Below are 18374 nucleotides of genomic sequence, written 5' to 3' on the forward strand. Positions count from 1 at the left end.
TGTTTGTCGCTTGATGATGACGCGTAGTTGTGGCGGAAGTGAGCGGAACCCAGCGTGACGCGGCAGAGGTTGTGGCGGAAGTGTCGGCGGCAGGCAGGTGCTGTCGTCCTGGAAACGTGCTAAAAATTGGGACTTTGAATCAAGCAGTGGCAGGAAAGTTGTTGTGTGTTGCCTCGCCTGTCTGCCCTTCGCCTTTGCACAACTATACATCTCGACGGATTAGCGACAGGGATAACATAACATCTCATCATGGCCCAACAAGGGGCTGCACTTCAGACGTACAACAACGAACTTGTCAACTGTAAGTAACAGCTAACTTTGCATGGCCATTCTTTATAGCTTTAACCTGTAGCTGATTGATTGAACATTTTAATGAACAGATTGCAGAATGAGTACAGTGTACAGCTCAATACAAACAATTGTTATAAGGGGATGCAGACCAGAGAAAGACTTTCGTCTTGTTTACATCAGGGTCCCCCATTTTCAATTAATAATGATGATATGACGTTAGCTAATTTTGTTTTGTTGGACATAGCTGTGTGTGCATTGCAAACCTGTTTATTGTGGTAAATGTAGTTATTGGTCCTAGCTATAGTAATTTAAAATGTGATATTCCATTTGGGAACTAACTCCTGTGACCACCAGGCATGCTGAGACTATCTAATCTGATTAACCTACAAAGATTAACTCTGTGTAACACAGTTCGTATTAGAAAGCAGTCCATGAGGCTATCTATTCTGTATTGCTTCTACTGTGTAATTCATTCCTTATCTGACTATCCATCCAATCCATGGCATACACCACCATACCTGTATCACTGTACAATACTACAACTCTGTACATACATCTGATTACTCGGTAGTACCAATTTATATATTATACCCAGTTTAATCACCTGTACGTGGTATATTACTATTGCACTTTACTGTTACATTTGCACTCTGGTTTGATGACAAACTGTATCCAAGTGTATAATGACAATACATTTGAATCTAATCTAATACATTTTAGTGGAGTTCTAGCTCACTTCAAGACCGAGTTAGTAGCCAGCTGCGTGTACAAATGGTTACTACTAGGTTAGTACAGCCGTATTCAACATAGAGAGGAATATTGTAGGCTGTGTGTGTATTGTATCGGTATACTGTGTCTGCTCAGTTTGACCAGTGGATCTGTCACAAGGCCTTCTCAAAATCAATCCCAGCCTCATTAATGTTTAGTTACCGTGATGAGTGGTGAGGGAATTTGAAGAATAAGTGGCGTCAGGGGCGTAATTTCACCGGACAGTGAAACAGCTTTTAGTTCTCAGTGGACATCAGCCTAGATTACATTAGGCTGTACTAGAGAACAACAATCAGCCTCATCTCTTCCATCACTGACTTTCTGCTGCACATGATCGCGTCCTCTCAGTCTTGCCACTGTCTAAAAGTTAAAAAAAAATAAAATAAAAAATGTATTAGAGGAGAGAGGGCATCCCTCCCCATTATATATATAATATATATATATATATTTTTTTAATTTAACCAGGCAGGTGAGGTTAGCGGCACGGTGGTGTAGTGGTTAACACTGTCGCCTCACAGCAAGAAGGTCCAGGGTTCGATTCCCGCTTGGGGACCAGGTTTCCATGATGCCAGTTACCCAGGTGGGGTATCTCCCGGGCCTTTCTGTGTGGAGTTTGCATGTTCTCCCCATGCTCGCAAGGTCCCCCCCCGGGCCCCCCCCCCCCGATAAGAGAAACCCAATGGAAAAACATGCAAAACAGATCGCTAACGCCCGTCCGTGGTGAAGACGGGCAGGATGGTCCCCGGGCGTGGCTCACGCCACAGCCCTCGTCTGCTCCCGGCTGCCCTTGGGGGGGAAGGACGACGGGATGGGTTAAGCGCAGAGGAGTATCGCATCGGCGATCCTACAGACAATGCATGCGTGTGTTCCGGTGTGTGTGTGCCACTAACATTGAGTGTTGTTGCATGCCAATTAAAGATCTTTGAGACAGATCCTGCATTATATAAAAAATAAATAAAAATAAAAATCTTATTTACAATGACGGAGGACAAAATCACAGAGGCAAGGGAAATAATTAAAACACACATCAAACAAACAACCAAATAAAATTACAAGGTATGAAATACATGAAGTGGAACAGACACATTAGTTAAAAGGCTGGGTTGGGGGGAGCTCCAGTAGCTCACCACGTACCGCGAGTGCTATTTCAGCGCCGTGGACAACCGCGCTCGCGCGGATCTGGGGCTGAGCGCGTTCGAATCCCGGACGGCAGCCGTGCCTTTCCCAGAGTGTCTACCCCCCCATCTGAACCCTTTCAGCCTGCTTCTGTCGGTCGAACTTGACCAAGTATGAATGAGAAGAAAAAGCGATAAACGCTAAAAGAACCAGGTGACTGGTCAAAGTTTAAAAAAAAATAAAAGGCTGGGTTGGGGCGCCCCAGTGGCGAACTACATAGCGCGCTCAGCCGCGACACGGCCGACCCGGGTTTGACTCCCGAACCCGTCGTTATTTGCCGAATGTCTTCCCCCCCCACTCTGTCTCCCATTCCTCCTCTGTCTCTCTCTACTGGACTGCCCAGTAGCAATAAAGTGATAAAACGCCAAAAAAATAAATCTTAAAAAAAAGGCTGGGTGACAGTTGCAGGTGTGTGTGTAAACAACTCTGCGATAGTGTCCTTAACCCTTTCAGTGCCACGGACGACATATCTAGTTTTATCAGCCCCTCGTTGAGTGCCCACGATGACAAATATTTTTTTATTTTTTTATTAGTGATCTGGATTCATATTTCATCAACCGAGTCTCCCGTTGGTACACCAGCCCCTGCAGGAGCTCAGATTGGAAAAAAGCACTCGGGCAATTCCATGCAAATGTCAACCTCACCATGAAAAAATTTAAATAACATGATCATAACCAAACCAATTTCAAATGTATCATCAAGGTCTATATTTTGAAGTACAAAATAGATTTGATCGTAATATTTATGAGAATGCATGTTTTTTCACACTACAGGAGGAGACACAATGATGTAAACATTTATTTTTCGATTAACCTAATTGTATGACTTTCTGAATGGCAAAAAAATCAACAGATATTTTTCTAACCTCACCTTTGGTCATGAAAGGCTGTTGTATCAATATGTGAATCAATTATGTACTTTGTGTCTTTCCATTGGCAGGTGAAGCATGCTGTTATAATGCCCCTTTATGGGACAGCGAATGTAACATCCATAACGTTTTCCAGGAAAAGTTGTCATAAAACATGCATCTGGAATGCAATGTCAACCAAACTTCCTAAGCAAAGCAAACTTTTATAAAGATGACATATTAGCAACAATTAGTCATTCTGGTATTTTTTTTTGTATTCTTTACAAGTGTTATGGATGTTACATTGCAAGTGACGGATGTTACATTGCGAATGTGTGTTGTTAAGTCCGATTATGACCCCTTTGTTTGAAGTATAATTTACCCATTTTAGTTACACTTATTGAGATAAAGATGAGCCTGCAATAAGAAATGTTTTGACCTTTTGAATTTTGAGATAGGTGACAAAATACACAGCGTTATGGATGTTACGGAAATTGACAAGCTTTTCGGACTCACTGAACACATGAAAACTCTGTGAATATCTTTTTCAAAGAATAACATGTTTACAAGATATTCACAATCACTTTGTAGGGAAGGGTTTGAGGTACCCAAAAAGCACATTCAGGAAAACCTGGCATTTCCTCTCAAGGAATGAATCACAAAAAAGTGCCGTTATGGATGTTACATTTTTGCGTTATGGATGTTACACGTCTGAAATAGACAAAAAACACGATCAAAAATGTGTGTTGTTAAGTCCGATTATGACCCCTTTGTTTGATTTAAATCAGAAGTATTTTATGACTCCTTGTTTGATTAAAATCCAACATATTTCCAGACACAACCTTTTCACACATTGTTGGTCTAGGCAGAGCAGTGTCCACGTTAGCCTACTGCTAATCGGCTGCTGTCGGCCATCTCCCCCTCGCCTACATGTGTATTTGTTATTGTTTTGCCAAGTATCGTGACTAGTAGAAACCCACCCCAAAAAACACAGAAACCCCAAATGAAACCAAACAGAAAGTAAATTAGTATTATTCCACGGACGACATTTCAAGACAGGCCCCAGGAATGAAGGATGCAGTGACCATAAGAGAAGGAGTCAAGCAGAGGGTTCAGAAATGCCACATGTCCATGTCCCTTATGGAGGCTTACCGCTGCACTTACATTTTCATTTACATTTAGTCATTTAGCTGACGCTTTTATCCAAAGCGACTTACAAGTTCTGTACGACAAGCCATCAGGAAGGGCACAACTCTTATCAGCTGAGCAACAATGTTCATCAAAGTGTTGAGTGCTACAGTGTAGGTTACCGTAATTCCTCTAATAGTAACCCTGGCTTGTATTTGTTTCAACTGTAGCGGATACCAGGCTTGTATTAGGAGGAGGCATGTATAAGAGAGAGGCCTATATTTCTAATTTTCAAACAGATCATAATGAATAAATCAACATTTTGTGTCAGTTTGAACCCAGTAAAATGTACTGGGTTCATTTATTGAAACCAAGTACTGTATGAAATATGGTAGTAAACAGTGCAATTACAGGTGGTCAAAAAAAGTAAAATAAAGTAAAATAGTGCAATCACAATACTGGTATAATAATAATAATAATAATAATAATAATAATAATAATAATAATAATAATAATAATAATAATAATAATAATAATAATAATAATAATAATAATAATAATAATAATAATAATAATAATAATAACTTCGTTTTATACAATTCTGAAGTAGGCTTACTCTCTTGGTAAACATTAACACCATACCATTATATGGTATTTACTGCACAGCCAGGCCAGCATATAACAACAATAACAAAATATATTGCCTATGGTAAATCCGTTGAGGGAAATACCGTAATTCCTCTAATATACATGAAACCCGGCTTGTATTAGGAGGCCGGCTTATAATTGCTTAGCTCAACAGCGCACCCGGTCATTAATAGAGACCCGGTTTTTAATTGAATACCGGTTACTATTAGAGGAATTACGGTAGTTTATTAGGACAAGTGCATGACAGTACGGTTAGTTAGGGTTAGATTTTTTTTATTTCTCTTTTCACTTCCAACCAAAGAGGACAAGTCCTGGGTCAGTTTTGATCAGATTCGTGAACACCTCAATCCTCACATGGATAACAGAGGGAGATACCATTTCTCTGAACCAGTCCAGGCAGAGTGAATTGGACTTTATTTTTTATAACTTTCTTTTTCATGGTGAGGTTGACATTTTCATGGAATTGCTCCAAAACTCATTTTCTGATTTAACCGATATTAATATTGCTGTTTTCTGTATAGAAAACACCTTTTTATGTTAATCAAATAAAGAGCTATTTTCCAAAAACTTTTTGTAATTTATTTTCAGAAGTGACTGATATTTTAAGACATAAAAAAAAGAAAATATTATTTATTTTGTGATTTTTGTGATGTCACAGTATGATGTCATAAGACATTCTAGAACATTTGTGATGTCACAGTATGATGTCATAATAGAACATTCTAGAACATTTGTGATGTCACAGTATGATGTCATAATCAAACATTCTAGAACATTTGTGATGTCACAGTATGATGTCATAATCGAACATTCTAGAACATTTGTGTTCTATATATTTTCAACAATTCTCTCAGCATTTCCTGGCATTTTTTCAGACTACAACATGAATCCAGACTGGTTTGACCCTCAAAATGGTCCACCGAAGTCAAACACATGTGGGTAAAGCCCTATTTTTATAGTGTTTTTTTGTCTATTTCAGACGTGTAACATCCATAACGCAAAAATGTAACATCCATAACGGCACTTTTTTGTGATTCATTCCTTGAGAGGAAATGCCAGGTTTTCCTAAATGTGCTTTTTGGGTACCGTAACCTCAAACCCTTCCCTACAAAGTGATAGTAAACATGTTATTCTTTGAAAAAGATATTCAGAGTTTTCATCATGTGCTCAGTGAGTCCGAAAAGCTTGTCAATTTCCGTAACATCCATAACGCTGTGTATTTTGTCACCTATCTCAAAATCCAAAAGGTCAAAACTTTTTTTACTGCAGGCTCATCTTTATCTCAATAAGTGTAACTAAAATGTGTAAATTATACTTCCAATTCAAATCGATGCCTTGTCAATGTTAAGTTAAGTTTCCAATGTTCTCTCTGAATGTAACATCCATAACGCTGGAATTGCCCATAAACAATAAGTATATAATAGTATACTTGACATTGACAATAAGTTATATAGACCAAGATGGCCACAAAAAAAAGAAAACACAATAAAAGGTAATATAACAAGCTCTAAGCAATGTATGTAAACAAAGAAACAAGAGGAATTCATATACAATTATATAGAATATAGTGTGGTTTGTCTCAAATGCCATGCTTTCTCCAAAAATCCTGCAAAACTGAAGATCTCTACAAAAAAACAACTTAACATACAACTCTCAGACTGCCTAAACAAATCCGGATTTACAAATTGAATTTTCTCAAATAAACCCCTCCTCAAATCGGTGTACAAGGGGCAATAAAAAACAAAATTATATTCATCTTCCACCACTCCCAGATCACAGAGAACACACAACAGTTCCGCCTCAGGTTTACCTTGGAATCTACCCACTTCCACAGCCAATGGCAGGGTGCCAGACTTCAACTGGGCACACACACAGAGACCCCCGTCTTCTCTTTAAGTTTAACATTAAATATATGACTTATGTATAAGTCACAGTGATATGTTGAAAAGGGGGCATTTGTAGCAAACTTAATTGCTGAGTGATAATGCTATGGGATACCATGCGAAGTAATAGGATGAATGTTTTACAAGAGGCAGTAATTCACAGAACACATGTTTTTACTATATACTTTACATATAGACATACTATGTAAAATGTAATATACATCTCGCCTGTTCAGAGATCCAGTGCAGATCAGACCTTTTTATCTTAATTTTTTTTAATCTACTGTATTTTCTATTCTTCTATTGTATTCCTATTATCCTGCCTGTACCTTCCCTCTCTCCATCCCCCTCATGACTCCAGAATTTCCCCACAGGGATCAATAAAGATGCTTATCATAATGTCTTATCTTAACGAGTTTACAAATCCAGGTGGGTTACACTAGTAGTTAATAAGAAAGACCTGGAGGCTACTTATGGGGTATGGAAACTGCCTGCCGTATAATCCCCCTGATAAGAATGAATGAATTTGTACATTACATAACATTAGGGATGGGTACCGAATTCGGTACTTTTGAGGTACCGAACCGAAACACGTCGGTACTACCGAGTATCGAATCAAGTGAGAAACCTAAAAAAAAATATTTTTACTTTTTTCTTTTCATGTCAACGTTCACACGCACAATATATGCTTACCTAGGATTTGACTTGATTCAACAACAAAGCAGTCGGAGCAATGACAAGCCGAAAACTGTCGAAATTGTAGTTATTTGAAGTTTGGATTTTTTTTTTACGACTGAGGTAGGTAAATTAAATTTCGACAGTTTTCGGCTTGTCATTGCTCCGACTGCTTTGTTGTTGAATCAAGTCAAATCGTGCGTGTGAACGTTGACATGAAAAGAAAAAAGTAAAAAAAAAAAATTAATAAAAAATATTTTCTTTTATTTTTTTTTATTTTTTTTTGAAGTACCGAAAAAAGGTACCGTTGGGTACCGGTATCGATTCACAGGTACCGGTACCGGTATCGGTTCAAATGTGAAAGGTACCCATCCCTACATAACATTATATATTAATATGCACTCAATTCACAAGCAGTTAGCAACCTTATATACTGTAAACTCTTACCCCGATTCATAGGCACTGGATATATACATATAAAGTAAACTCTTACCACCATCATTATGAATTGAAAATGGGGGACCCTGATGTAAACAAGACGAAAGTCTTTCTCTGGTCTGCATCCCCTTAACAATTGTATGTATTGAGCGGCCGTACTGTATTGTACCCATTCTGCGATCTGCTAATACAGTTTTCAATCAATCAACCTATTTGTATAGGCTACTAATATTCCTGTCACTAAAAATAAGATAAAATGAAACTAAAGGTAACTATGTGTGTGTGTGTGTGTATGTATGTGTCTAAATGTACAGAATGTGTTTACAGGTGTAGGGCTGTTATATGTGGTTTCAGTTGTCTTTTAAAGCTTGCTTGTGCTTTAGCAGTCTGTTCTGGAAGTGAATTCCCATGGGAAATATGAAAGGTCTGTAATTCACTCAGCTGAGTCATCAGCCACCGGCTCCCTTTATGGCCGCCAGGGTTTCCACGGAGGTGTGGCGCCTCTACTTGTGTAGAATGTAAAGGCTAAATGGCTGCACGGTGGGTCGTTCGGACAGAATGTGACCTTTTGGCAGTGGGATTTCATTATGTATGATTGAGTCCTTGCCCTGGCTGTCGCACACACGTAACTCCTTCATCAATCACCGGCTAGAATGCCCTGAATCAGCAGGAATCAACCCTCGGTTCTGAGGGAGGGGACCTCGCACATAGGAACACACATGCATACAATATAAACGCACATACACGATACACGCACACATCAACCTCTTATTATACAGGCCTAAATAGTACTTAGATCAGCTAATTGTGGTTACAGACTTTTATAATAACTGGACTTTTTGGAGAAGTCTTTATGTGCAGTGACACGCATGCGATGGGCGGCACACACAGGAACACACGCATGCGATTTTTGGGTCGCTGATGAAACTGAGTGAGGTTGACCCATCGTGTCGATCTTCCCCCCCCAAGGGCAGCCGGGAGAAGATAAGGGCTGCGGCGTGGGCCCGCGCCCCGGGGACCAATCAAAGTGCTCCAGTCCGTCTTCGTCAGCGTTAGCGATCTGTTGTGCGTGTTTTTCCATTGGGTTTATCTTATCTGGAGGGGAAACCCTTTCCAGCACAGAGAGAACAGACGGAAAGGCCCGGGAGATACCCCACCGGCCACCTGGGTACCTGGCAACGCGGAAACCTGGTCCCCAAACGGGAATCCAATCCAACCCTGGACCTTCTAGCTGTGAGGTGACCGTGTTAACCACTACACCACCGTGCCTTTTATAGTAGTTCATGACCAGCAGCGATCATAGCTGTAATGAACAACTGATTCCGTTGTCGGTACAAGCAGTAGCTGTGGAATCTGTTGAGAATGCTTCCTCTGTTACAGTCAGACATGTCTGTAACACCTTTGTATTAATTACCCCCCCCCCCCCAGGTATTGAGGAGCTGTCTTCCAAGCGAGAAGAGCTGAACCGACAGATACTGCAGGAGGAGGAGGAGAGGGAGCACCTGCAGCACGACATCCGCGCCCTGACGGACAAGCTGAGCCGCGTCAACGAGAGTCTGGCCCAACGCCTCGCCGCCCGCAGCGACTACGACCGCACCATCGAAGAGACGCAGGCGGCGTACATGAAGGTCTGTATGTCTCTCTCTGGTGGAGGCTGGCGGTCTCTCGTAGCCTAGTCCCACATGTCGGACCTGGGGAGTCTGTGTTTACTTTAGTCTATTAGGATCCCCAATTAGCTACAGCATTGCAGTAGCTTTTCTTCCTGGGGTCCACAAAAAAACACAACTATATACACACACACACACATTGTATTGTGTGTGCCTAATTTAACAGCTAACTAAATGGATGTTGATACATAATGATGTTGTTTCAATGCATAAGTCCCAGTACAAAGTATTTTACCTCATAATTGTAACTCACTTTTACAATCACATTTGAAAAACTGTTTAAAAAACAAACTTTCATACATTTCAATAGTTTCTACATTTGTTTAAAGGGGAACTATTTTACTATTTCTTTCACTATTTGGGCACTTTTACACAATTCCTGTGAGTCTATGGAACACCTCTGTAATTTATTTTTATTTTTATTCATTGTTTTGTATTTCTAATCAAGTCCTCAAAAACAGCATTTTTCTACCTCAAGATCTCGAGCCGTTTTGAGCCTGGGCTCCAACCACTGTGTGCAGCTCATCATGTACCTGATGCCACACAGCCACATTATCATGCAGCGGTGTCTCTCTGACATCACAGATCAGCACATTTTCAGATGACTCAGTTCAGTGAGGGTGAATATTGTGAGAGGAGAATTGGAAGAATGCGCCAATATGAGAATTAGAGACATAGATCATATTAATATAAGTTCACATAGCTAGGAAACAATGCTAAACACTCAAAAAGGCCATTTATAAGATAGTTCCCCTTCCCCTTTAAATATCCCTTTCCAAAAAAAATCAGTTTTAATAAAAAATTTAATTCTGTGTAAGCAACAATGTAGGACTGACATTTCTTCATGCATTTCTAAGGATGTTAAAACATCGGTGTGTACCCCACAAGATGACGCATTTGGCTGTAGAATTTCCACTATGTGCGACCACGCCCCCCACGATATCTTCATACAGACCTCCCTGTGCCCCACACAGCTTAATCATAGCAAACAAACACCCACATGCCTCACTAATTAAAGACAACAAGTAGACAGCAGTGCTTGCCTCAGCTCTATTGGCAAGCTTTCTATTTCTATAATATTGCTGTATAGTTTGTTTATACTTACTGTTTATACAGAAGGATGCTATTTAGACTACCGGTAGGTCCCCAAAATGAATGGAAGTGAATGAGGAGCCTGGGAGGAACGCTGGTGTTGACAGCAGACGACAGGGACAGCAGCGGTCACCAGCTTACAGCAGATGTTTTTGCTATCTCTCCAATGGGTTTGTTTAGATTTTTCAGCCTAATGATGGCTTGCTTCACTGATAGTGACAGCTCTTTGGACCTCATATTGAGAGTTGACGGCAACCGATTCCAAATGCAAATACCACACTTGAAATTAACTCTAGACCTTTTATCTGCTCATTGTAAATGAAATAATGAGGGAATAACACACACCTGACCGTGGAACAGCTGAGCAGCCAATTGTGGCAGGCAACATGAATGACCACAAGGTGGCGCGATACAACGTAAGGAGGACAGTGACAGAGGCCAAACGGCGCTACAAGGATAAAATTGAACTCCAGTTTGAACAGGCTGACTCTAGAGCTATGTGGCAGGGTCTCAAAACGATGACAGACTACAAAGGCGCCTCCCTCAAACTGAACAGTGACATCTCCTTAGCAAATGACCTCAATACCTTCTATGCGAGGTTTGATGCTGGTAATAACAACACCAGCCCACAAGCCACGGCAATGGGGGGGGGGGGGGGGTCTGCTGCTGATGGAGACTCAGTGTTCAGGGTAACAGAGCATGAGGTGAGGCGGACCTTTAAAAAAGTGAATATCAGGAAGGCAGCAGGTCCGGACGGCATCCCCGGCCGCGTCCTAAAAGTCTGTGCCGACCAACTGGCCCCGGTATTCACTGACATATTTAACCTGTCCATAGAACAGGCTGTCATCCCCACCTGCCTGAAGAAGTCTACTATTATCCCTGTACCCAAAAAATCCAAGCCTGCTTGCCTCAACGACTACCGCCCTGTAGCTCTCACCTCCATAGCCATGAAGTGCTTTGAGAAGCTAGTAAAGGGCTACATCTGCTCCTCCCTCCCCATCAACATGGACCCCCTGCAATTTGCATACCGCCCCAACAGGTCCACGGAGGACGCCATAGCCCATGTGCTGCACACAGCAGCATCACACCTGGACAAGAGGCAGGGGAACTATGTGAGAATGCTATTCATCGACTACAGCTCGGCATTCAATACCATAGCCAAGCTCAGGGACCTGGGCTTGAACTATGACCTCTGCCAGTGGGTCTTGGACTTCCTGACGGGCAGACCCCAGGTGGTGAGAGCAGGCAACTGCACCTCCTCATCCATCACCCTCAACATAGGGGCCCCCCAGGGCTGTGTTCTGAGTCCCCTCCTCTACTCCCTGTACACACACGACTGTGTGGCTCAGCGGAGTAGCAATACAATCATCAAATTTGCTGACGACACAGTGGTGGTGGGCCTGATCTCTGCCAATGACGAGAGGGCCTACCTGGAAGAGGTCAAGGTCCTGGCGGGATGGTGCCAGGAAAACAGCCTCTCCCTGAACGTCAGCAAAACAAAGGAGATGATTGTGGACTTCAGGAGGTCGGGGGTCAAGGACTACAGCCCCCTCAGCATCGACGGGGCACCGGTTGAGAGAGTCAACAGCTTTAAGTACCTCGGAGCCTACATATCCGAGGACTTGACATGGACCACACACATTGACAGTGTTGTGAAGAAGGCACGACAACGCCTCTACTTCCTCAGGCGCCTAAGGAAGTTCCAAGTCAGTCAGAAGATCCTTAAGAACTTCTACTCATGTACAATAGAGAGCATCTTGACTGTCAACATCACCTCCTGGTTTGGGAATAGCACTGCACAAGACCGAAGCAGACTACAAAGAGTGACACGTTCAGCCGAACGCACAATTGGAGGGGGGCTCCCCACCCTCCAGAACATTTACAACAAGCGTTGTAAGGGCAAGGCTAAGAGAATCATTAAAGACTCCAGTCACCCGAACAACTGCCTCTTTGAACTGCTGCGGTCAGGCAAGCGATACCGGAGTCTCAAGGCGAGCACAGAAAGACTCAGAAGAAGCTTCTATCCCCAGGCCATCAGGCTGCTAAACGAACAATGAACACTACACAACAACAACCATCAAACGCACATAGCACACACATCCACACGCACACACTCACTTTAAACAAACACACTGTAGCACCCACTCCACACACTTTATAGCACACACCCACTTTAAACAAACACACTGTAGCACCCACTCCCCACACTTTATATTTATTGATGAAGGATTGCACTACAACTCGTACACCTTACTGTAAATTGTACCTCATCCCATTTCTGCTTTGCACTATATAGTACTGTACATTAGTACACTGCATAGTATTGTATATTATATGGTAACTCAGTTACGTCTATTCTGCATCGAACATTGTACATATGTCTATACTGAACACTGTGACCTCATTTTCTACTTCTAAATTACATGCTATACTATGTTATTTGATACTATCTTGTCTAGCACAGTCTCTGGAGCGTAACAGTAAGAAGCATTTTGTATGAAAGTATTCTGTACTTCTGTATGACAACTATTAAAGAAACTTGAAACTTGAATTGTCCAAATCACTTTGTTCCCTTTAAAAAAAGAAAAAACGGTTGTCATTCCTACACTGCTGCTCACCTGATTTGGATGTAAATACCTTCAAATCAAAGCTGAAAGTCTTCAATTGAAGCATATCTTGATTGTTTCACTTCAAATCCATTGTGGTGGTGTACAGAGCCAAAATTATGTCAATGTCAAGTTCTACCAAAGTGAAAGAATGCCTTTTTAAGTAGGAGTCAAAGTTATAAGCTTCACCTTCACCCTTGTACTTGTGTCTGCTTTCTGGCTGTTTCTTTGACTGACACGTCTCATCCTCCCCTAGATTCTGGAGAGCTCGCAAACCCTTTTGAATGCACTGAAGAAGGAGACGGGGAACCTTAGTAAGGCCACCGAGCCCAGAGGGAGATTAGCCTGACCTCTCAACTTTGACCCCTACCACCACGACAGCATCCCCTCCGGCACTTTTTTACGCATTTGTGGATCGTTTGTAATATATTTGTAATCGTTTGTCTTCTGCTGAGTTTTGTATAAATGTAATTTGTTTGAATAAAGATGTCTCTGAATAGTCCCTTATCTTTCACGTGTTTCAACGAGCGAATAAGACAACAGCGAATACCACCTTTTAGTATGACATCACAAAGGGTAATACTTCTGACTGGCTTGTTTAATCTGAAGACTCTTTTCAGGTAACCCTAACCCAAATGATACGGACTAGCTGTGTGATTTGATAGGCTGTTGTAAAAACAGATGCACACTCCTGGAGTAATGCGATTTGACACGGTCCTCTTTGCTATGTAAATTGTGAGTAAATATGGGACAACGTGGAGGAACGCTGCTCTTTTCTTTCCAGAGAAGAGTTCTCTTCAACATCAAACGAATGCTTTCTCTGTGAGGTTTCTGAAGACTTGAGTTTCAACTGAGGAGGATTTGTTGTTGTTTTAGTCATTCACTGACTAATTTGACATTCGCTTGGGGATACAACTCGAACCTTAATTTAAACCTTGGAAACATAAGTGAGCATAGCCCTCATTTACAAAAAAAAATATTAAAATGTAAATCATGCATCAAACATAAAAAAACAATTACAAATGGGAACAAAGAGACCGGAGACTATTTTCAAGATATGTTGTAAATCGTTCTGGGTATCTGGAGCACAAGAGGTCAGAAGGAGTTTAGAATGAACCCCAGGAACTTATAACAAACTAATCATTGGATTGGGTTTGATGAATAGTAAATAAATGGTAAATGGTGCATTTATATAACACTTTTATCCAACGCGCTTAAAAAATGTTTGCTCCTCACATTCACACACACCGATGGCGCCGGCGGAGGCAACCATGCAAGGTGCCAACCTGCTCAACGGGAACATTTAGGGGTCTTGCTCAAGTGCCTGGGACGAGCAAAAACCGAGAACTTTCCGATTACAAGACCTACCTCCTGAACCAAACTCATCAATTATGTTGATCAATATAGGTTTAATAGTGAAAACACATACAAGGTATCATGTTGGTTAATGAGCTTGGACTAGAGGAGTGCTCTTATCATGTGCAGCTGGGAGAACACTGAGCTGGAGAAGGGGATCCAGCTCTTGTGGTTAGAGGAGGGTGGGGGTTGGGGACATTGTCTCTCTAGGTGTGAGATACAAGCTATTGTTACGATGAACAAAGGGATTCCTCCACAGATCCAATGGTCCAGTCTAGTGTTGTGATGTAAGATGGTCGTTTTCCAGCAAGGGCTTCATAGATAAATAAATAAATACCAATGATTATCATGTCTCTGACGGAGAAGACCAGCCGATATTTTCATATAGGATGCAGAGCCGTGTTGCTGTCTCCACAAAGTACAGGATCAATAAAGCTAATTGATTGTGTCCTTAGTATGACATCCAAAATGGTAATATTTCTGACTGGCTTGTTTAATCCAAATACTTTTTAGAGAGTAAATACTGTATGTAATTCCCTCCCCCCCAGCACCTAAATAACATTTCAGACTTCCAAATCCATACCAAGCCTAGGAAAAACACATTTTCCATAATATTGTACCTTTAAACATTTTGTTTTTGGTGACAATCTTACAGCAGTAACCGATGTCAATTATTGCCACGTTTACTTGGATGGAATTAAAACATGTACACTACCACACAGGTCCAATGCTTCATTGGACGGAGTCTCATGGCAAGCACAGAAAGACTCAGAAGAAGCTTCTATCCCCAGGCCATCAGGATGCTCAACGAACAATAACACTGTAACAACCATCAAATGCACTCACAGCACACACATCCACACGCACACACTCACTTTAAACAAACAACTCACTGCAGCACCCACTTTACACACTTTAGAACACCTAAACACACTTTATATTTATTGGTAAAGAATTTGCACTACAACCCATACCTCATTACACCTTACTGTAAATCGTACCTAAATTGTACCTCATCCCATTTCTCCTTTGCACTATATAGTATTGTATATTAGTATATTGTATGGTAACTCAGTTACTTCTACTCTGCATTGTGCATATGTACATACTGAACACTTGTGTCTACGTACGTGACTTCTATTTTATACTGCTATACTTATTTTATTTTATACTTATCTATTTTTGTCTAGCACAGTCTCTGGAGCGTAACAGAAAGAAGCATTTTGTATAAAAGTATTCTGTACTTCTGTATGACAACTAATAAAGAAACTTGAACTTGATCTATTTATTGAGCTTTCATTTGTACAGTTGTGACATCAAACCCCAAATCATTGACAAGTACAATTTTAGAGTAAGCACATCTCTTGCGATGCAGATTTACAGACAAGGAAAACAGAAGGACAAGATGGAGATTCTACAACAGTTGCAACGGCAGGCCATACAAACATCTGCTTCCTTCTGGTACAGGAATAGACAGACGGGAAAATACTACAGTCCAAGGCTGAACGAGGGTTGTGTTTTTTGACCTGTACATGTCAAATATTTAATATAAGTGTACGAATCTCTTGGTCCCCATGCAGAAAGGTCATCATAGGAGCGTCTGCTGGCGTCACATACATAATCACTGGAACATCCCAAAGAATGAACCCTCTACCACACTACAGAAGGTTAACCCTTTCACTACCACACTAGACGGGGCTGTCTCGGTCCACCAAGACAGCACTTCTAGCAGAGACGATAACTATGGTTGGTGTGTGTGAGACGATTCCTTCGGGTTAACCATGAACCAGTGATCATTATGCACTTCTCCACAGCAGGCCAGAGACAATTGACCAATCTCAAGGCCCGCCCTCTTTTCTTGATCCTCCAATCACAACTGTCGCATCCCTCGAGACAAACTTCAGAGCTCGAGATGGGTCAATCGGGGCGCTTGCCGGGACGCGTGAATACTTTCGGCAGCCAACTTGCCCTTCCGCGTTGCTCTGATTGGCTGCCGGGACCAAGTCCAATTTAAAATGTTTTAATTCATTTGTTTGTTTTTAGAACACAGGATAAAGCATCGATAATCATTTTAAAACGATATCTGACATCATCTCCATTGGCAAAAAAAAATTTAAATACAAAAAGAATTGTAATGGGAAATATAAAAGGACTAAACGACAGATTGTTTTGGGGGGAACCGATAACGACCATCGGGACAGATGACGGGTAAACCCAAGGCGTTGTGCGATCACACAGCACAGCAACAAAGCTGACAATCAAGACGTTTTGTCAACACAATGCTGTGGCAAAAAACAACAACATTGAAAAGTGGACATGGCGTTGATCCTCTACAACTATACATCTTGTTTGTTTAAGTGCACACTTCCTCTTTTACTTAATCTCTATTCAATTTTTTTGTGGTGCAAAAAAAAAGCTAAAACAATGAGTGCAAATGAAAAAACACAAATTTTGACATTGAGACTTAAGACACGCAACCAATATTTCTAATTACATATTGTATATATACGATAGATCTATTAAAAAAAAAAGTTCCACCTCCCGAATAGCGCAGTTGTCTTTGTTGATTCAACCCAAACAACTTTCCTTTGATTGGAGTAAAAAATTTAAATAAAAACAATAAAAGATGCAAGTAATAAATAATTCTTATGAAAATATCACAGTAGAATATTGAAACTGTACATCAATACTGGTCAAAAGGAGCATTTGAGTGATGAGAATTAGTTGAGTGGTGGCCATCACAGCAATACTTTAATCAATTGGCATTATGAGTAAAAGAAAAAAACGGTTGTTATTCCTACACTGCTCACCTGATTTGGATGTAAATACCTTCAAATCAAAGCTGAAAGTCTTCAATTTAAGCATATCTTGATTGTTTCACTTCAAATCCATTGTGGTGGTGTACAGAGCCAAAATTATGTCAATGTCCAAATATTTATGGACCTGACTGTACATAGAGGTAAGACTGCTCAATAAGTTCTACCAAAGTGAAATAATGCCTTTTTAAGTAGGAGTTGTCGTGGAATATATTATCATGTCATTATAGACAGCTTGACTGGTTCACTCTGACCAGCTATGTAATGTGTGTGTGTCTCTTTAAGAGACTCCAAAATACCAACATCTCCCCAGCCATAGCAAGGTTGTTGTTGCTTCCCGTGACTGGGAACCATTTTTATTTACCTTCATCATCATATCTGATGTATTATGTTACGTCTGACAACTGTGTATTTAATATACGTCTGACCAGAGCTCTTGGTCACTTTACGGCCAGACGATTATGTGTGAACATGATGTATCTGTCTGTAAACTGTCCTTTCATTGTGGCCACGGTGAAATAAACGTTTCTATTATTATTAATAATGACTCAGAATGATTTATAAATGGCTCATCAGCATTTATTAAGGCTTTCCTGAAGTTGACCGGCATCGGTCCATCGTGATATACTTTGACTATGCGGAGGATGATACGTCTAGTTATCTTTGTCTTCAATTATGTGAATATACCCTGAAGGAATATCAACGCAAATTCCCACTTTCAGACACTCGAAAGATAGCACTTGTCCAACATGTGCTTACAAGTCTCAGTCAACTTCATTCTGATGACACTAGGATTATCCATCACAACATCAACCCCAAGAATGTTTTGATAGATATAGAGCGGAAAGCAATATTAGCAGGTTTTGACAAGAGCAAACAATACCCAACTCTACCCAGCCCAAACCCCGATATTCCGAATACCGGAAGTGTTGCGGTGGTCTATGATATCACCAGCTGAAGCCTCTGGAATAAAAGCAGGAAGG

General features: G+C 41.0%; 1 protein-coding gene across 1 annotated transcript; it reads left to right on the forward strand.

Annotated features, from left to right (window-relative positions):
- The first annotated feature begins 83 nt into the window (after positions 1 to 83).
- On the forward strand, positions 84 to 13721 carry ssna1 (Sjogren syndrome nuclear autoantigen 1). Its single transcript, XM_084324097.1, has 3 exons — positions 84 to 301; positions 9283 to 9482; positions 13476 to 13721. Exons 1-3 carry the CDS (start codon positions 250 to 252, stop codon positions 13566 to 13568), a joined length of 345 nt encoding a protein of 114 aa, XP_084180223.1. The 5' UTR covers positions 84 to 249; the 3' UTR covers positions 13569 to 13721.
- Positions 13722 to 18374: the final 4653 nt, after the last annotated feature.

Source organism: Notolepis coatsorum, assembly GCF_963971535.1.
Source record: "Notolepis coatsorum genome assembly, chromosome: 11".
Lineage (NCBI taxonomy): Eukaryota > Metazoa > Chordata > Actinopteri > Aulopiformes > Paralepididae > Notolepis > Notolepis coatsorum.